Below are 21,181 nucleotides of genomic sequence, written 5' to 3'. Positions count from 1 at the left end.
GAAGCCACAGCATAGGGGGATGCTGGAGCGGTGGGATGGGAGAGTGTGGGAGGGTGGGGGAATCACCCTCATATAGGCAAGAGGAGGAAGGAAGGTGGATGTGGGTTGAAGGTTGGGGGAGGGGTAAACAGGAAGAGGGATATCATTTGAGATGTAAAAGGGTGGAATGATTAATTAAAAAAAAACAAAAGAAATAAACTGAAAAAAATCAATATCAATTCCAATAGCTTGTACTATTTAGGAATCAATTATCTCTAGAGACTAAGAGCCCATTATTAAAAATATTATATACTTGACTAACAGAGCATAAAGAAATCTTCTGGTCACCATAAAACTTTGTCTACTAGATAGTTTCAAATTGCTGGAAATAATAATGAATATTACCTTGGTATGGACCCTGACAGGTATAACAACAGCAAGCTGGTGCAATAGTGTTATAAATATCATGAGAGTAACCAACCAATTTAAGGTTGAGGTCCACTTCACAAGATGGAACTTATATATGTTAACATTTTAAGGAACTAGAACATGTAGTTGGAGAGGACAAAGACCCAGGGACGAATTTACCACCTTCATTCTGCTAAATACAATAAAACTGACCGCTAAGCTCTTATTTTTATAATGGTGGATTAGTACATCTCTCAGCCCTCATAAATGAAAGTACTGTTTGTAGTCTAAGTGATTTATACCGAGGCCCACAATCATTAAAGATGCTGAGAATAAGAGACATTGGAGGCCACAGCTAAAAATTAGACATCTATTTGATACCTCTTCCTCTCAAGACTCAGGGATGATCATGCAGGAAAAGACAAAAAGTGTGTGATAACCACAGTTGGCAAATGATTTCAAGCAAAGATGTTTTGTAAAGACAGAACAGGACACTTGCACATGAGATTTCATTTGTTATAACAGTATGCACAAAACCTTCAAAAAACCAAACCTGACAAAATTCCAGCAGACAGGAGGTTGTCAGGATATACCACTCCTAACTGAAGAGTTTTTGACCAGAGAATGTGTCCTGTTTTTTTGGTTTTGTTTTGTTTTGTTTTGTTTGACTCAAAATTTGCAGGGATATCCCCACACTTTCATAGATGCCCTGTACTAGCCACACATTATTATCACACATTAGAATTAATATATTTGTTGGTGTTGTTATTATCTATCTATCTATCTATCTACCTATCTATCTATCTACCTATCTATCTATCTATCTATTTATCTATTTACATTCCAAATGTGTCCCTGTTCCTCATCTCACCTCCCAGATTGTCTTCCAACCTCCCCATATCCTTCTTCATCATCTTCATTATCTTTGTTGTCATATTTGTCTTAGTTGTTGTTGATGTCCTCCCTCTCCTCTTCTTAGTTGTTGTCATCATTGTCATTTCCTCCCCCTCCTCCTTCTTCTTCCATTTTTTTTTTTTAATTAAAGGGGATAATGAAGGATGAATTTGACTAAAATACATTTAGATGTATGAAATACTCAGATACATTTAAGTATTAATTGCTCAAAATATTTTCTTTTTTAAATTAAATTGATTTGGTTTGAAAGAAGTCAGAGAAGCCTGAATTCAATGGGACTTACAAACTTTTCTAAAGTTCTCAATCTGACCTCAAAGTTTCTAGAACCTTCTACAGGAGAGCTAGTCAGTCATCCTCCAGGGATCATGAAAACTTGGCATCTTTTCAAAGCACATAGTCCCTTAAGAGATATTCATGAGAAACTTTAATTTTAAGACTTTTTAACTCTTAACTTTAAGACTTTTAAGTGTCTTTTTTAATTAGCAACTGGGGAAAGATTCATGAATAATGTTGTCTCCCTAAGTCAGTGCTGTTATTGTCATTGCAGGTGAAATGAAAATTGTCATTCTGGAGGGAGGTTAAGTCACAGAGTCACAGACCTTTCTCTTAGGCTTCCGTTGTCTGTGTCTCCCATGATGCTGGTTATATATACTGAGTCAGGATATATACACTGAGCCCAACCTTCTGCACAGGTAAGAAGCCAGGCGAGGATTCTTTCTTTCAGAATTTGTTGTAGAGCCAGCAAAGAAGAAAAGCATGTGAAAGTCCTCATGTCTGATAATGGCAACCTGGGGTATAAACACATCTATGGAACAGACAGACAAGGCACAAGTATAATTCAACAGCCAACAGGTGAGTGAAAAAGACAGAAATGTTTATAAACTTGTGTCAGTCCTTGTTGGTTCTTACTATAATATAAGCCCCCCACTGAGGGTGACTGTGGGTAACACCAGGGAAATGCAGCCTGTCTGTGAATATGTTTAAGGACTGTGGTCATACATCAATGTGATAATTCAAGTTACATTACATTATGTGTAGAATAATGTTGCAGATATTACTATAGGTGAACTTATCCTGGATTCACAACATAGTAAACACTCAGATGAAAATATAAGAAGCATACAACCGTGGGAAGATACAGGATGTTCTGGAGTAAAATGTATTTTATGTGAATTTTTATGTGAATTTGTCAGTACTTTTATGAGTTATAGAGACAATAACTGTATTGTATGATCCCTGATACAATAACTAGTTTGAATCCTCTCTCTTAAATTGGGAAGAGATGACTGAATTGAAGTTGAAGACTTAGTATAACAGCAATGATATCAAATGTATGTTGATTTAGTCATACTCTAATGTTAATCCTAACCTCATTATGGTTTCCAGTGCTGTTTTGTTGTTGCTAATGGAATGCAGGGCAATATACATGGAAAGTTAAGGCTCTACCCCACAGCTATGTTCATCTCCACATGTAGTTCTTTCTTTCAGTTTGGAAAATATTTATCTTTTCACATATTTCCAAGGTTTGTTTCCAAGGTTTGTTTCTCTTCTATTTGGATGCATTGCCAATTTTATTATAATAGGTTCATTAATATAAGAAGTAGTTTGCATAGAATTTTAAATAAGATATTTTAGTAACATAATTTGATCTAAAGGCATTTCAGCACACTTTATTTTTCATGTTGTGCTTTGTACAAAATAATGGTGGTACTAATTCAACTGTAACACTAGAGCTTTTACTCCTAAATTATAACTGTGCTTTTTTTTTTTTCTTGTGAAACCACAAATACCAGGCCTTGTCAGATGTAACTGGGATGGGACAACTGTTTCTCAGGTAAGATCATAGTAAAACACTATATTTTATTATTATCTCAAAAGTTGTATAAGCATTTGTCATCTGCCTATGAAATCAGATGTTATGTGAAAATGAAAACACATGTGAAAGATTAATTCTTTATTTATTTTTTCTTTATATTCATGAATGTTTTGCCTGCTTTTAAGAGTCTTTAGAACAAGAAAAGAAAGTACCTCTCATAATGTGACTTATGAGGTCACTGAAAATGGGTCTGATGTGGTCAGTGTGAGAACTTTCAAAGCAAAGAAATTGAGGGAAGCAAATTAACATATTGTCTGGAGAAGAAATTTACACATATGAGCCAATTTAAATTAAATTCATTCCTGACTTTCTAGCTCTTTGCCATTACTAGGATCATGCTGGTATTTTTGGTGGATATGTCAATGAATATAAGGGATTGAATGATGATAGAATGTGATCAGGCATGATTGTGAGACCTGGGCACAATAGAGGAAGCTTTTCATGTCTCATTCACTGAGTGGCATAGAATTGTGTTCACTGTCAGGAGATGAATCAAATCAGGGGAACAGCTGCACAGGATATATGATATCATTTTAGATAAACACTTTCAAAGAGAGAACATGTGAAAAACCAATATCATTGGAAGCTTAGTTTTTGTTATTATTCTTGTTCGAGTTTTGTTTGTTTGCTCTATACATGGTCTGTCAATGTTTCCTGACATTTGCTATATAGACCAAGATTATTCAATCTCAGAGAGATTCCCCTGCATCTTCCTCCCAAGTGCCAGCACTAAGAATACACATCTTTTCATTCCCTGTGGATCCACACTATTATCAGGTAAGAGAGGATGTAGAATTTGTGGTACAGATTGATATGCATACAATGAAAGTATATAATTTTTCAAAATATATTTACCATTAGACATTCAACTGTAAACAGAATAAAACGAAGGGAATATTTACCAGTGATGATATTTTATTTCAGTAGATATGACCACACTGTGCTTTTGAGTGCAGAATACTATGGCTATGAAGATAATGAGGCATTTCCAGATTGAGCTCCGTGACCTCAAAGATCTGAGCACAGGAGTGGTACCACACTGTGGTGGATGCTGGTTACTGTTTCCTTCTGTTAATATTGCTTCTTACCTACATTCTTTTCTACATTGAATGCAAATGATAAACACTTACTTCTCAAACACATTGTGCACATAGTTCTTAATCTTTATTGGTTAAGGAGTTTCAAATGTTATAGCAGGTTTTAGAATGTCAATAACTGTGAGCAAATTTTGCTACCTAGGTGTTGCAGGTTGGTTCCACTGGAATCATCCCTTGGAAATGTAAATGTCTTGTCATTAAGAACAACTTGAGGTAGGTAAAACTTTTAAAAACTTCTAAGTTATAGGCATAATGACTTTATGCACTCAGTAAATGTTATCTTTGTGTTATACAAGTGCTTATTTCTCTGTTCTCAGATCTTGTTTCAATTTGGACATGGCATTGAAATGCTTATGTGAAGAATATCCTGTCTCAATTTTTACCATATATTCATTGCCTTGTCAATACATGTTGATCATCCAATGGCTGAATAGAAGAGAGAATAGAACTGGACTTCTGCTATCTAGGGGAAAGAGAGAGGGGGACAGAGAGACAGAGACAGAGACAGAGAGACAGAGACAGAGACAGAGACATAGACAGAGACAGAGAAAGAAAGAGAGGGAGGAAGAAGATTCAGTTTGATCGGCAATGAGTAAGTACTTTGTAAGAGTTCGGTTGAAGCATGGAAGGACCCAAATGCAAGTATCTTGGGTATTTTTGCTGGGAGGTAACCAAATTGGTTTAGGGGGTTAATATAGATCAAATGACTGCCCAGGTATTATGGTAAAGCTTTAAAATAAATCTAAGTCTTTCTGTGTCGTTATTGGGGAACTAGCTAGGATAAAGAAGTACAGTCACAATAATAATTTCCAACCTACATTTATATGAAAATTAACATTTATACCAGGGATGTTGACTTTTTACTTGTCCTATGTTGGACTCTGTGTATCCTAAATGATCTCACATTTCCTATATCAATGTTCATCATATGGGAACTTTAAAATATTCCCTAGAAGCCTGCTGTTGTATTCTTAGTGCTGGCACTTGGGAGGAAGATGCAGGGGAATCTCTCTGAGATTGAGTAATCTTGGTCTATATAGCAAACGCCAGGAAACATTGACAGACCATGTATAGAGCCAACAAACAAAACTCCAACAAGAATAATAACAAAAACTAAGCTTCCAATGATATTGGTTTTTCACATGTTCTCTCTTTGAAAGTGTTTATCTGAAAATGATATCATATATCCTGTGTATCATGGTAAGATGGAACATCAAACATATAGAGAATGGGTTTATGATACTGTTGTAACAATCTTTAAGTGGATTCACACATCAATAAGCATAATTGTTCACAAGTATTGGAGGGTGTATGTTGAGATTATGGTCTCATACTATGATTCCATAAGGTTCAAGTACATTTACCAGCTCCGTTCATCCAGAAACATAGCTAAATTACCCACAATCTCTTTTTCCTTCCTTTCTTCTCATTTTTCTTCATGTATCTTTCCTTCCTTCTTTCCCTCCCTTCTTTGTTCCTTGCATCCTGTCTTTCTTTTGTTATTTCTTTCTTTTCTTATTTCCTTTCTTTCTTTTTTGTTCATGACATGCACTAATAAAACAAAAATAGTAACCCTCTCAAGAAATTTTTACAGATAAATCATAATGTGGAACACAGTAGATAGAGTGAAAAAATATTATAAATTTCTCAACAGTTCCCTTTAACTTTAACCAAATCAGATCTGTTTCATTTTTGAATGTAGTAGACTCATTTGTAAAATTATGAGACTGGGCCACATTTTACTTGTATGTGGCTTTTATAAATGCACAACAACAACAACTATTGTATATGTTGAAGGTTTTCTTAGTCTACATGATTTTTGGAATGTGTGAATCTGTGAGATTGCATCAAATCAGAAGCCTTTTCTCACTAAGTCCCATGACCTGAGTATGTGTGTGTGTGGTGTGTGACTTTTCAGCTCTTAATTTGTTACTTGTACTATCATTCTGATATATTATACAATTTAAGAATTTTATTATTGAGTTTAATAATTTTTAGTTATTGAAGATAAATATAAGTTCGTGGCAACTCAAAGACCACTGTGCTCAAGAAAACTTCACAACCTGGGCCTGTATTTAGCAGGCTTGATGACTGCCTAGAGCAAAAAATTTTTTACAGAGTATGCTAGAATGCATTTTACATCCAGCTTTTAAAGGCACAAATCCTGAAAAAAAATCTACATCCTGATTGGAATTTGTTATATGGAATCAACGTAATCAAGCAGTAGTATAGAATCACGTTTTATGCAGTTAGCTTTGGCATTTTGACCCTCATTGTATACAACTGAGGTAAGTCCTTTTTGTGAGTCTGTTCATGGAGGGTCAGTTTCAGATTAAAACCAACAGGACCCAAGCAGAAAAAAGACAGAGGAAACTTAGATCCTTTAGAAGACTAAAGATATATTCTGAGTGATGTTAGCTATTTCTCATTACTTATCACTTGATTTCAGATGAATTATACATCTGAATAAAACATTATTGTTTTATTAAGGAAAACTGAACATGCTTCAGAGAGTATATAAGCAACAAAATTTGAACAGCATTTTTTTTTTCTTTCCTTCAGGTGAGGTCAAAATGGAATGTGGTAGATGTGGGAAGTGTAAAAATGAATTTGATCAGGGTAAAGTATATGAAACACCCAAATGAATGAAAATATTTTGTTGCAAAAAATGGAGAATTGCTTTATTTAAGTTTTGTGGTTTTTACTGAAGTTGATTTCTATATATATTCTGAAAATTCTTGTTTTTTAATATTGACTATCACTTTTCCTCCTTTCTCATAGGCCACTATTGCATTATCCTGAGTGCGGCACATTCTAGAAAACTTGACATATTTCCTTTTATTGATACATACATTCTCAGGTATTGAGTAATCCTACAGTAACAAGCATGGAAAGTAATCACTCCTTTCAATGATTTTGGCATGAGGGTTTTGTTGTTGTTTTTAATGTGGTCTATGTTGGCCTTGTACTTGCAAGTATAAAGAATCCTCTATTTTATCCTCTTAGTAACTCCATGGATTAAAGGTGTCCTCTTTCACCATAGTCTAGAACCAGATACCATTATTCATTTGACCAGAAAAATACAGTGGCTATGTTGTAAAGGAAACTGTTCTGAATCACAAAATGGACTTCTGGAATCTGGCAATCAGAATTATTTTCTTATTACAAACTGTGATTGGAATTCTGGGAAATGTTTTCCTTATTTTCTACTATCTAGTCCTTTACTACAGAGAATGTACATTAAAGCCCACAGATTTGATTTTAATGAATCTAATGGCAGCCAATCTGGTGATACTTCTCTCTATAGGTGTGCCCCAAAAAATGGCAATATGGGGACTGAAGGAGTTCTTGAATCATTTAGAATGTGAGATTCTATTGTTCGTTCAAGGATTTAGTCGAAGTATGTCCATTTGCACCATCTGTCTCTTGAGTGTTTTCCAAACCCTGACCATCAGTCCCAAGAAATTTTGTTGGAAGTATTATAAATCCAACGCAGCCAAGTACATTGGCAGTTGTACTTCCCTACTCTGGGTCTTGCACGTGTTGATTAATTTCATTTTCTTTCTGTACACATTTACCAAGAGAAATAACACAAATGTGACAAGGACACGAGATTTTGGGTATTGTTCACTTATAGGGAGTGATGACATCAGTGACTCACTCTATGCAGCTTTGGTGGTATGCCCTGAAGTCTTTTTTTCTGTGCTTACTGCCTTGGCAAGTGTCTCCATGATTGTCATTCTGTACAGACACAAGAAGAGTGTCCAACACATCCGTAGCACTCATGGTTCCAGTCGATATTCCCCAGAGTCCAGAGCCACTCAAAACATCCTCACAGTGGTGTCTACTTTTCTGGCCTTTTGTTCTCTCACCACCATCTTAAGAGGCTTTGTAGCTCTTTTCCATGGTCACAGTTGGTGGCTGATGAATATTAATCACCTCACTTCTCTGTGCTTCCCCACTTTTGCACCCTTTGTTCTTATGAGTCATTACTCCATTGTATCTAGACTCAGTTTGGTCTGGTTAAGGAAAAAAAATATCTCATAATTCTCTTATTACCCAATTGTTTACTCACTCTTAACCCTAATAGGTCAATAAAGAACATTAAGAGAGCCATTCCTTGTCTTTCTAAGATTAATAATGTATGGTGAAAGGGTATTTATTTGTATCACCTGCCTCTTGAGTGTCTTCCAGACAATGACCTTCAGTATAATGAAATCCCTTTGGAAGGTTCATAAAGACAAACCTGCCAAGACCATGAACAATTCCCTTTCTCTTCTCTTGGTCTTGCACACGTGGCTCAACTTCATTTCCTTTGTGTACACATTCACCAGGAATGGACAAATGTGACAAGAATATGAGGTTTTGGATAGTATTCCATTACAGGCACTGATGATATAAGTTGACTCATTCTCTACTCGATTTATCCCATTGTACTCTTCAAGTACAGCTACTACAGTTTTTCCTTTGTGTGGATGATGTGCAAGGAAGCTAGTAAACCAACTATCCATAAAGCTTCCCTTCTTGTGGCTTTCACGCTATCAAGTATTCTTGACTGCCTGACTGCATCACAGACATCTGGTGGGTAGTACATTTTAACTGCAAGGCAAACTAAAACCATGGCTGGTCATAAAAATGTAATTCATGTGACCCTTGTCCTAGGACAGCTGTTCTGGCCTACACCAGTACCAGAAAACTGCTTAAGTGATAATTCCCAGGGCCTTTGTTTGTACTTTTGCCAGAAGCAATATTAATTGGCTGTTCATGATCTTGTAGAAACAATCCTCCACAAAGGCATTATCCCTAGCCACTGAGAGCAAAATGTTGACTTAGATCTTTCACCTTGTACCAAAACTGATAGAAAATGAATGATACTTTTAAGTCATCCTGGCACTGTTTATTAGTATTTCTTCTTTGCCCTGTTATTAAACATAGATTGTTTTCTCATACAATATAACTATGATACAGCTTCCTCTCCCTCTGCCTCTTCCAGTTTCTTCCTACGTCTTCACTCATCTTGATCAACTTCCTTTCTATTCTCATTAGAAAAGAGCAACAGGCTTCTGTGAGAAACGAAAAAGCATAAAAACACAATATATGATAATAAACAAAAACTATCATATTGAAGTTAGTCATGACAAGCTAACAAAGAAACAAAAAGTCCTTGAAAGAAGGCAGCAGAATCAAAGCGTCTTATTTCCACATAGAAGTATGAAACTAAAGTTATAGCGTATATTCTAAAACTATGTAAGCCCGGTGATTGCTGAATTAGTCTTATTGAGTTCATATGAGCTTTTTATAGTGGGAGATTGTCTCCTGATATCCTCTGTCTCCACTATCTCCATCTTTTCTTCCTCCAGACTCTTCGGCTGGAATCTGGATTTCTGACCCGTAAGCAGAGAAATTTAAAGGAGACATCTCTTTATTTTATTTTATTTTTTTTTAGGCTGAACATTATAAATACAAATTTTATTTAAACTTCTTGTGTGATTCAAGTAGAAAAGTCCGCCCTTGACTGTTACACACAATGGAGAGCCAACGACTTCTGCCTCCTGACAACCACTTCTCTTTCTCCCATGCTGTCATCTTCTTTCTTGTAAATCAAGCTTTTAATAAATTACAAGTGTGTAATAGGTCCTTGTCCGTTGTCTTTCTAGCTACTTAATGCACTGCTGCATAGCAACAACCTTGTTTTCTGCTGTATCTTTGTTGGTAGTCTGAGAGTCTGAAATCTGCACTGGCTTGGGTGAGCGTGGGAATTTTTCTGGTACCACACATGCAAATATCCATTGTAGAAATCAGTAGCTGTTAGTGTTTTCTTAAGCATTAGTGATTGAACACCGATCCAGCCATCCTTACAGTGAACTAGTAGCATTTGTGATGGTCTGTGGTACACCACGGACCTCGGAGTTACAGTTTGTCCTGTTAATTTCGGATCTGCAAGAATGGAGTTGTTAACTTCTATGAGATCCAGAAGTTTAATGGTGTTCTCCATCCACAGCATCCGCAGTGGGACTATATCCCCAATGGCAAGGTGAAGTCTGAGTACTTGCTCTGAGGTTTGCTCCTCCCACTTGACACAGATGGTGCCAGCAGAGACCTTGGTTGCATTTGTCACTCCCTTGGTTGCCTGTGGCCTTCCATTGTTCAGACTTTCAGACAACTTTTTCAAAACTGAGATAAGCATGTTGGCACCAAGTTTTGACAACACTGCTTCCAATTCCTTTGATGTGCTCTTGGGAGGCACAGGGATGGTTTCCTGTTGGAGAATTGGGCCTATATCAAATCTTTTGAGTCTAATTTGCATAATCGTTACACCAGTGACAGTGTCTTTATGAAGCACCTTGTGGATTATTGGAGCGGAACCATGCCACCTCGGGAGGCAACTGGGGTGCACATTCAGTATGTCGTCAAAAGCCGGCCAAAGGAAGCCACTACCCCAACATCATATTCTCCAGATTCCACGTCAGGCCACTCATACACCTGGAGCTGAGACTGAATAGCATATTGCTTCACAGGTAGTCTTTTGGGGGATAGGGAAGGCACTGTGACAATCTCCAGTTTCTCAATTAGCTTTTCCTCTTTGCTGTCTCAGGCAGCGTGCAGCGCTAATAATTTTTGAGTTAATTTTGTGTCTAATTGCAGATAGTTTATATGAGTTATAAGAGACTCTGACTTTTGACTTTTACCTTCCTAATATTTACCTCCTTAATCTCTGTCAGTTGTTTTATTGGTGGCACTGAAACTGAGCAGTAATAGATATGCCGAGAGTAAACAAGGTTGATTTGTCCCTGACTTTCATGGACTTGCTTTGTGTTTCTTTCCATTTAAGTTAATGTTGTTATGAGCTTCCTGTTCACTGCCTTTGTTATACTTTTCTATAATCTTTGTATCTTAATCTTTCCAGGATTTTTATTTTATTATAAAAGGGTGTTGGATTTTGTCAAATGCTTTTTCTACTTCTAATGTGTTGATCATGTATCTTCATTAATCTTTCATTTGTGTATATGGTGGATTACATTTATTAATTTCGATATATTGAACCATCCCTGAATCTCTGGGATGAAGTCTAATTGATTATGGTGATTATTCTTTTTGTAATTCAAGTATTTTATAGAAATTTTTTTGTCAATGTTTATGAGGAAAACTGCTTTGTAATTCTCTTTCTTTGCTACATCTTTATAATGTCTGGATATCAGGGAAGCTGGCTTTATAAAATAAACAGATCAGTGTTCCTTTTATTTGTAATTTGTTGAATAACTTGAGAATTATTGGCATTAACTCTTCTTTGAAAGCCATGTAGAATTCTGTGATAAAACCATGTGGCCCTGGGTTTTTTCTTTGTTTGTTTGCATGGTTGGGAGAACTTTAATCCCTGCTTATATTTTTTTAGAGTTTATTGATTTGTTGGTTTGTTTGGTTCGCTTTTTTTTTGTGTGGGGGGGCCGAGGGTTATTTGATCTCATCCTGATCTTGATGTAAATTTGCTAAGTGGTATGTATTGAGCAAATTCTTCTTCTCTTCTTCTTCTTATTTATTTTTTTTTTTTTTACATTAGGTAGAGTACAGATCTTTAAACTATATCCTTATGATCCAGAGAATTTACTCAAGCTCTATTATTATGTCTCCCTTGTAATTTCTAATTTTGTTAATTTGGATATTCTTTCTGTGTCTCTTAGTTCATTGGATAATGTTTTGCCAATTTCCTGATTTTTCTTAAGTAATCAACATTTTGTTTCATTAATTCTTTGTGTTGGTATGTTTGATTTTGTTATTTCTATTTTATTGCTTTCAATCCAGAGGTTGATTATTTTTGGCATCACTTGAGTGTGATTTTTTTTTTTTATTTTATTCTAGAACTTTCAGATGTGCTGCTCCCTAGGTTAATTCTCTCTGCCTCTGGTGATATGTGTTCACTCAAGGCAGATTAGATTTTATTAAAGACAGGATATTAGGAAACTGCTCTCAGGAGAGAGATCACCACAGAGAGAGAGAGAGAGAGAGAGAGAGAGAGAGAGAGAGAGAGAGAGAGAGAGAGAGAGAGAGAGAGAGAGAGAGAAAATGGCACAAAGTAGCTGAGAGAGAAGAGGAGAAGAAGCAGGGAGACAGAGACCAAAAATGTTTGGATCATACTGGTGGAAGGATAACCCATCCCCTGGGCTAGAATGTTCAAGGTAGGGCTCAGGATATGCCAGGTAGGGATGCTGAGAGAACCTTGCTTTGGGGTCTAAAATATGGACCTCAGTGCCCCCCATCCCAATCCTAGCCCTTGTTGATGATAAATGTATAAGAGAGGGCCATAATCATTCATGACTACTTCCTGTTAACTTTGGAACCAAGATTTGTTTTAACTCACTATGAAGTTGCACTTCTTAGTATAGTATTTCTTTGAGACTGGAACCAACTATTTCATCTCAATTTAAATGTATCTTTTGAAGAATTCTTTTGCTCTTCTGCTCTGCTCTTAATCAAGGTGGTGGTATGGCCACAACTTGACTCTCTTTATCCCAAATTCAAAAGAGTTATGTGCTGTCACCAAGTGTGTACACTTTTTCCTGTCATCATGTGTGAGATTTAAAATGAGGAGGTTGGTTGTTTGTCATCACCTTTGAAATGAGTGATTTCCATAAAAATGTGCTTTTTACATGCACAAGGTCTAAACCAAGGATGGAGAATGGAGTTGGGTGTGAAAATTCCACTCCTCTCTGTTGATCTGTAATTGTTAGCTTCTGGGAAGGTCAATTTTCGTTAAGAACTGTCCCTGTCCACATTCTAGTAAAAGACCACATGTTCAAGAATACTTGGATAATACATATTGGCATTGATGGGAGAGCAAGGGATGACATAAATTTGGGTGGAAAGAGAAAAAGGATGGATTTGGGAAGTGTTAAGAGGGTGGAGAGCATGAATATGATCAAAACACATGATATTAAATTCTCAAAAATAATAAAATTATAAAATGTGCATTTTAAATACCTTCATCAGGAAACAGAAGAGAATAACACCTAACTCAATTGCTAGTAGGACTAAAAGTCAAGTTAGCCTTTCTCAGGATCTCAGTATTTGCCATTATCCTTGGAAGGTAAGATAGGCTGAAAGTTACAGAGATGACCCAGCAGTTAAGTTCCTAGACTGTTCCTGTAGAACATAAGTTCACTTCCAAATACCTGTGACAGACACTTCACAGCTACTTGAAACTTCAACTCTAAGGGATCTGACGTCCACTTGTGGCCATTGCAGTTACGTATGCTCATGTATTCACACACACACACACACACACACACACACACACACACACACACACACACACACAAAAACACACACACACACACACACACACACAAACCTATGATGCATTAATATTTGAACCAGTAGATTTGGATAATGCCGAAGGGACTCTTTAATACAAAACATAAAACATCAACAATATCCGTTATCTTGATGTTCAGACCTTGGTTAAGGGCTTTTCATGCATAGCCAATTAAAACTTCCCTAGAAAACTTTTAGGGTAACATTATTGCCTGGACCTACACTAACACTCCACTAATCCAAAAAAAAGTCAAGTTTCCTGTTAAGAGATTCTAATGCAGTGCTTAAAGATACTTACCATTTTATTGAATGCTTAAGAAACCAGTGTGGGCAACAGTCAAAGAAACTGCAAAATGCATAAAGCTCCAAAGCCAAAACATACAGAAAATCCAGGACATAATGAGAAGACAAAACTTAAGGATAATAGGTATAGAAGAGAGTTAAGATTCCCAACTTAAAGGGTCACTAAAAATTATAGAAGAAACAAAATTATAAAAGAAAACTTCCGTAACCGAAAAAAGAGGTGCCCATGAACATACAAGAAGCCTACAAAACTCCAAATAGATTGGACAAGAAAAGAAATGACTCCCATCACATAATTTAAAAACACCAAATGCACTAAACACAGAAAGAATATTAAGGTGCTGGCGAGATGGCTCAGTGGTTAAGAGTGCCTACTGCTCTCCCGAAGGTCCTGAGTTCAAATCCCAGAAACCACATGGTGGCTCACAAACCATTGGTAACGAAATGATGCCCTCTTCTGGAGTATCTGAGGATAGTTACAGTGTACTTACATATAATAAATAAATAAATAAATAAATAAATAAATAAATCTTAAAAAAAAAGAAAGAATATTAAAAACAGTAAGTAAAAAGGTCAAGTAACATATAAAGGCAGACCTATCAGAATTACACCAGACTTCTCACCAGAGACTATGAAAGCTACAAGATACTGGGCAGATGTCATACAGACCCTAAGAGAACACAAATGCCAGTCCAGGCTACTATAACTAGCCAAACTCTCAATTACCATCGATGGATCAAGCAAGATTTTTCTTGACAAAACCAAACTTACACAATATCTTTCCATAAACCCAGCCCTAAAAAGGATAGTAGATGGAAAACACCAACACAAGGAGGGAAACTGCATTTTAGAAAAAGCAAGAAAGTTATCTTTCAGTAAACTCAAAAGAAGATAGCCACACAAACATAATTCCATCTCTAACAACAAAAATAACAGGAAGTAATAATCACTTTTTCTTAATATCTGTTAACATCAATGGACTCAATTCCCCCAAAATGTCATAGACTATTAGACAGAATACGCTAACAGGACTCAGCACTTTGCTGAATACAGTAAACCCATGTCAGTGACAAACACAGACACTACCTCCGAGTAAAAAAGTTTTGGAAACAATTTTCCAAGCAAATGATCCCAAGAAAAAAAAATAAAGGAGCCATTTGAATATAAAATAAAATCAACTTTCAAACAAAAGTTATCAAAAAAGATAAGGAAGGACACTTCATCATGGTCAAAAAAAAAATCTACCAAGATGAACTCTCAATTCTGAACATCTATTCTCCAAATGCAAGGGCACCTACATTCATAAAAGAAACTTTACTAAAGCTCAAAGCACACATCACACCCCATACAATAATAGTGGGAGACTTCAACACCCCACTCTCAGGAATAGACTGATCATGGAAACAGAAACTAAATAGAGACACAGTAAAACTTACAGAAGTTATGAACCAAATGAATCTAGCACATTTATAGAACATTTCATCCTAAGGCAAAAGAATATACCTTCTTCTCAGCACCTAATGGTACCTTCTCCAAAACTGACCATATAATTCGTCACAAAACAGGCCTCAACAGATACAAGAAGATTGAAGTAATCCTTAGCACCCTATCAGATCACCAGATATCTGACAAGGCTGGTCTTTAATATCAACAAAAACAATGAAAAGCACACACACACATGGAAGGTGAACAATGCTCTAATCAATGATAAATTGGTCAAGGAAGAAATAAAGAAAGAAATTAAAGGTTGTTTTGAGTTTAATGAAAATGAAGACACATCATACCAAAACTTATGGGACACAAAGAAAGCAGTGGTTAGAGAAAAACTCATAGCTCTAAGTGCCTCCAAAAAGAAACTGAAGAGAGCTTATACTAGCAGCTTGACAGCACACTCTAGAATAAAAGGAAGCCAATGCAGCCAAAAGGAGTAGATAGCAGGAAATAGCCTAACCCAGGACTGAAATCAACCAAATGAAGCAAAAAGTACTATACAAAGAATCAACAGAACCAGGACCTGGTTCTTTGAGAAAATCAACAGGATAGATAAGCCCTTAATAGACTAATCAGAGGATAAAGAGAAAGTATCCAAATTAATAAAATCAGAAATGAAAAGGGAAACATAACAATGAAACAAATTTTACAATAATTATCATTTGTTGAATATTAATAGTTGAAAATATTAAGATCATATATTTATTTATTTATTTATTTATTTATTTATTTATTATGTATAGCTCTGGCTGTCCTGGAACTCACTTTGTGGACCACGCTGGCCTTGAACTCAGAAATCTGCCCACCTCTGCCTCCCAAGTGCTGGGATTAAAGGCGTGTGCCACCACGCCTGGCTTTAAAATCATATTTTATAAAAATGAATGCAAGGTAATTTGAATACATTTAGGCTGTAAAAGTAATTAGCATTTAATAAATAACAGTATATTTATTAGAAATTAAAAAAAGAAACCAGTGTGGAATACAGGAATAAGACAGGCATTTTAGTATGACTGTTTTTAAATGGCCTGTCTGAAATTTTAGTGCAAACAAAAAGCCACATTTATCTTGTAAAACATATCTGAATGAGATAAAAATAAATCATATCTCATTGGAATGCTTTTGACCTGTAATTTTTTTTTATACAATAGAATAAAATAAAGATCTTCCTTTCTTTCTTTTGGAAAAATTTTAAATTTAGAATACACGCATGGTGCATGTACTTGCATCAGAATGTCTACCCTTGTTTTCTATTTCTGCTTACACACTGCTGCTGATGCACAAGAACTGATATTTTTTCTTTGTCTCAGAAACTACAAATGCCTCAAATGCATTATCAAAGTTAGAAATTTACAGTATAGAAAGATGTTAAAAAAATAAATCAATAAGGAGAGAGTGGGCATCCTTGTCTTGTGTCCAATTTCAGTGGGATTGCTAAAAGTATGTCTCCATTTAATTTAATATTGGCTGTTAGTTTGTAGTAAATTATTTTTATTATGTTTAGGTATGGGCCTTGAATTCATAATCTTTCCCAACTTTTAACATTAAGTGGTGTTGTATTTTGTCAAATGCTTTTTCTGCACCTAAGGAGATGATCAAGTGATGTTTTTCTTTGAATCTGATTATATTGTCAATTGTGTTAATGAAATTTTGTATATTAAGCCAACCTTGCATCCCTAGGATGAAGCCTACTTGATTGTGTTGAATAATGGTTTTGATATGTTCTTGGATTCAGTTTGCAAAAATTTTAATTGAGTATTTTTGCATTGATATTCATAAGTGAAATTGAAGTTCTCTTTTTTGGTTGAGTCCTTGTGTGGTTAGGTATCACAGTAATTGTGGCTTCATAGAATTGTGGCTTCACTCTTCTTTTACAATTTGATGTCTTTATTGTTTTTTTATTATACATTTTCTTTGTATACATTTCAAATGGTATCCCTCTGCCCTGCTCCCCTACCCACCCACTCCTGCTTCTTGGCCCTGGAATTCCCCTCTACTGGGGCATATAAAGTTTGCAATACCAAGGTGCCTCTCTTCCCAGTGATGGCCGACTAGACCATCTTCTGCTACATATGCAGCTAGAGATATGAGCGCTGGGAGTACTGGTTAGTTCATATTGTTTTCCACCTATAGGGTTGCAGACCCCTTCAGCTCCTTGGGTGCTTTCTCTAGCTTCTCTATTGGGGGCCCTGTGTTTGATCTTATTGATGACTGTGAGCATCCACTTCTGTATTTGCCAGGCACTGGCATAGCCTCATGTATATGTATGGCTGTATGAGTTTATGTGTACCACATGTGTGCACGTGTCCGTGTTAGTCAGTAACAAGATCCCCTATAATCAGTGTTATGGAAATTGTGAGCTGTCATGTTGGGTGCTGCGACCTGAAGCTGAATCCTCTGTGAGAGCAGCAAGTACTTTTAACTGAGGAGCCATTTCTCTAGACCCTCACCCCACCTTTTGTGCTTTAAAATTCTCATTCTCCCTCCATATTTTTTCTAAGTCCAAGTTCAGGAGATGCTGATATTTCCTCTAATAGAGTGATATATCCATGCTATGAGATGGTGTGCTGATACATGTTTAACATCCAGAACCTTCCATAAAACACTGACTTGGTGACTGGAGAGATTGCTCAATGCTTAAGAGCATGGGTTATACTTGTAGAAGGCCCAGCTTTAATTCCCCACACTTACAACTATCTGTAATTTCTGCTCCAAGGCATCTATTACCATCTTCTGGCCTCTAAGTCAGAAATAGTCATGAAGGCAAATTCCAAACACATATAATTTTTTTTAAATTAAGGTACAATTTTAATTTGTTATTGTACATGTGTGTGTGTTTGGGGGGGTAGTGGATGTGCACATGAACATGTGTATGCCTACCAGAGATTAATATAAGGAGCCTTCAACTGTTTTCCACCTTATATTTTGGAGACATTGTCTCACAGTGAACCTACCAATCATAAACTGGTCAGTTACCTTAAGGGAGCCCACTGTCTCCACCCTTCACCCTGGCCCTAAGGTTACAGACATATGAGACCACAATCAACATTTTTTATCTGGATGCAGAAAATCTGAACTCATGTCCTTCTAGTTCTTCTGCAAAAAACTATTTGACTGAGCATCTTTGCAGCTTCTGCTTGAGCCATCTCTGTGCTATGAATTTTATACCCCAACTGTCATCTGTTTCAGTTTCATGTAAACAGCCAGAATCTAGATAGGATTCCATTGATTCAATCTAAGCTTTAGGGTTTTGCAAAGAAGACTTGGAGAAGGGAGTTGATAAACTTTTTTTTTTTTTTTGGTCAAGCCCAAACAATAATGTTTTCCTAAATCTTAGTCCAAACTTAGGCCTGTGGCTATCTGTTCTCATGCACACACACACACACACACACACTTGATTCTATTTCTATTTTTGCTCTGTATTAATTACTTTCCAAATATTGAAGTAAAACACCATGACCAAGGCAACTAGTAGGAAGGGTATATCTGCATAAAACCCTAGGGTTCCAGCTAATAAGAGTCTATCACTACAGCGACTTGGAAGAGTGGCAGTAGAAAGAGAAAGCTGAGCTACATCTTGAAACAAATAAATGAAGCAGAGTGCATATGCATACACAACATGAGTATTTGTAGATACTTTCCATGATGGACTGTCTTTCCCATGGGTTAAATCTAGTGTTGATCCCACCGAGAACCCCAACATCCTATGCTCTAACAACTGCCATTCCTATAAAGTCAACTCTGAAACCCCAATGATGTTATGCCCCCTGAAGTCCACACACAAAAGGAATTCCAGAGTGAAGAGGACCCTAGTCCCCTTCAGTTATTAAAAGCTACCTATGAAGTCCTAAGTATTGCTCATAATGAGTTGATTGTTAGCTTTGTCTAAATGTTAAACTCCTTTACTATAAATGACATCACTTATAATACCTCAGTCCCCGAATCTACAAAGCAAATAACTGAAGATGGCAACAAATAGGCCTTAATTGAATCACTTTGCAATCACTTATGACAAGGGTTATGTTTAGGCAAGAAGTACTCCAATAGTATCCATATCTTTGTATACAGACTATCACTTCGGTTTATCACAATGGGTAAAATTTAAGTATACCAGAGGATGCTTGGTTAGCCTAAGTCCAGGCATCCACATGGAAGTACTTAATGCCTTCTCTGACTTTTCTGTTCTGGTTTAGTGACTTACCATTCAGGGAAAAATGTTCTCAACTATCTCATAATAATTTGAAAAGAGAACCCATTACAGCCATTGTTTTGCCTACCCTCTTATATGTCAGTAGAGTAAGAGTTATAGGAACAGGGGCCACAGCCTTAGAATTACAGGGCTCCCATTACCTGCTCCTTAAAAGAAGCTATTGACTAGGACATTCAAATAGAAAAGTAAATGACAGCTCTAGAAAAATATATCCTTCCTAGCTGAAATGGTTTAGCAAAATAGAAAGGGCTTAGATCGACTTTTTCTGCAGCAAGGAGGGCTATGTGTGGTCTTGGAGAAGAAGTCTATGAATATACAGACTATACAGGGATTGTTAGAGAAATCATAGCTGAATTAAGGAAAAGATTCCAAGTAAGACATCTAGAGAAGGAACAATCTCAAGTGTTGCTTACATTACTTACTCAGATGCTTGTGGAAAGAAGTATGAAGGAGGGCAGAGTAAGACATAGACTCCGAGAGGTGGGCAAGTGCCTAAAGCAGATTTGTTTATTACAGAAACTGGGCAGATATTTATACTCCACTCTCAGCATCTCATTGGCTCCCAAGTAGCCAGATATGATGCTGTCCTTTTCTCAATAGTTTGCTCCAATGCTTGATCTAGCCTCAGAAGTCTATAGCTATGCTATAAATTTTACATTGGCTCATTAAGGAAGTATCAGGGCATATATGACAGTATTGCTGGTGGGCCTGATTAGCTATGTTCCTCCTACATTTGCACCCATTTGTTTTTATTTTTGATAGCCCAATGGGAGTCAGAATTCTTCACTCAGGCCTTGTTGACCACACCTCAGGGTCAAGAGTCCCTACCTTAGATTGACCTGCCAAGAAGGTGCTTACCTGTCATTGACTACTGGCCCTCAAAGGACAGCCACCCCTGACAGCATATCAGAGTATAAGGAGGGAGCCTAAATAGAGGCCTCTCTAATTTCTGTGAGCCAAGCTCTAATCACCCCTCTGGACTGGTAAGAGCTAATATTACTTGAATGGTAGATTTGTTGATAGAGTATTGCCCGGAGATGAGCTGTACAAGTCACTTAAGCAATATTATTATCATCATTATTATTATTGGCCTCCAACTATATCATAAGACACTATCCTTTTTATGCTGTTCTTAACCTTTTCCATTAATCCCATATCAAAAGCAAGAATAGCTACCCTAGCATCATTAAGCTTGCATAGACGTTCTCTGAGTAGGACCTAACAATTGTAAAAGCAATAGCCTTTAATTATTGGGAATCTATGAGTCTATTGGAAAACAGCTGAAAATCAAGTAACCATTCCTGCAATTGAGATTGTTGTTTGTAAGCATGAGGTTTCTAGTTGGAGTATCATCTGATAAGGTAGCATAACCAACTCCATTAAAACCTTTTTAATTTGCTGGTCAATGAACATATATATGCTGAAGTTTTCCACAGAAGTATCTATATAGTGTTTTCAAAAGACCACTAGTGTTTGTTATCCCTCTATGTAATCCCTCCTTTGCCCTAATCTCCTACTGCACCCAATTTAACTATTTTTCCTTATTCCCTTTAAAATTTTTACCACAGTATTTTTCTCTGCTTCCTTGAAAATCTA

The 21,181-nt window shown here is 36.5% G+C and overlaps 1 protein-coding gene and 1 pseudogene across 1 annotated transcript; one reads left to right on the top strand and one right to left on the bottom strand.

Annotated features, from left to right (window-relative positions):
- Positions 1-6,619: 6,619 nt before the first annotated feature.
- On the top strand, positions 6,620-8,656 carry Vmn1r71 (vomeronasal 1 receptor 71). Its single transcript, NM_145848.3, has one exon. The coding sequence runs from the start codon at positions 7,399-7,401 to the stop codon at positions 8,320-8,322; it is 924 nt and encodes a 307-aa protein (NP_665847.1). The 5' UTR covers positions 6,620-7,398; the 3' UTR covers positions 8,323-8,656.
- Positions 8,657-9,855: 1,199 nt separating this feature from the next.
- On the bottom strand, positions 9,856-20,450 carry Gm5130 (annotated as a pseudogene).
- Positions 20,451-21,181: the final 731 nt, after the last annotated feature.

Source organism: Mus musculus, chromosome 7, assembly GCF_000001635.26.
Source record: "Mus musculus strain C57BL/6J chromosome 7, GRCm38.p6 C57BL/6J".
Classification (NCBI taxonomy): domain Eukaryota; kingdom Metazoa; phylum Chordata; class Mammalia; order Rodentia; family Muridae; genus Mus; species Mus musculus.
This window is presented reverse-complemented; position numbering and strand designations above follow the sequence as displayed.

Coding starts and splice junctions, on each gene's coding strand:
- Vmn1r71 (NM_145848.3), top strand. CDS start 7,399: ATGGACTTCTGGAATCTGGCAATCAGAATTATTTTCTTATTACAAACT.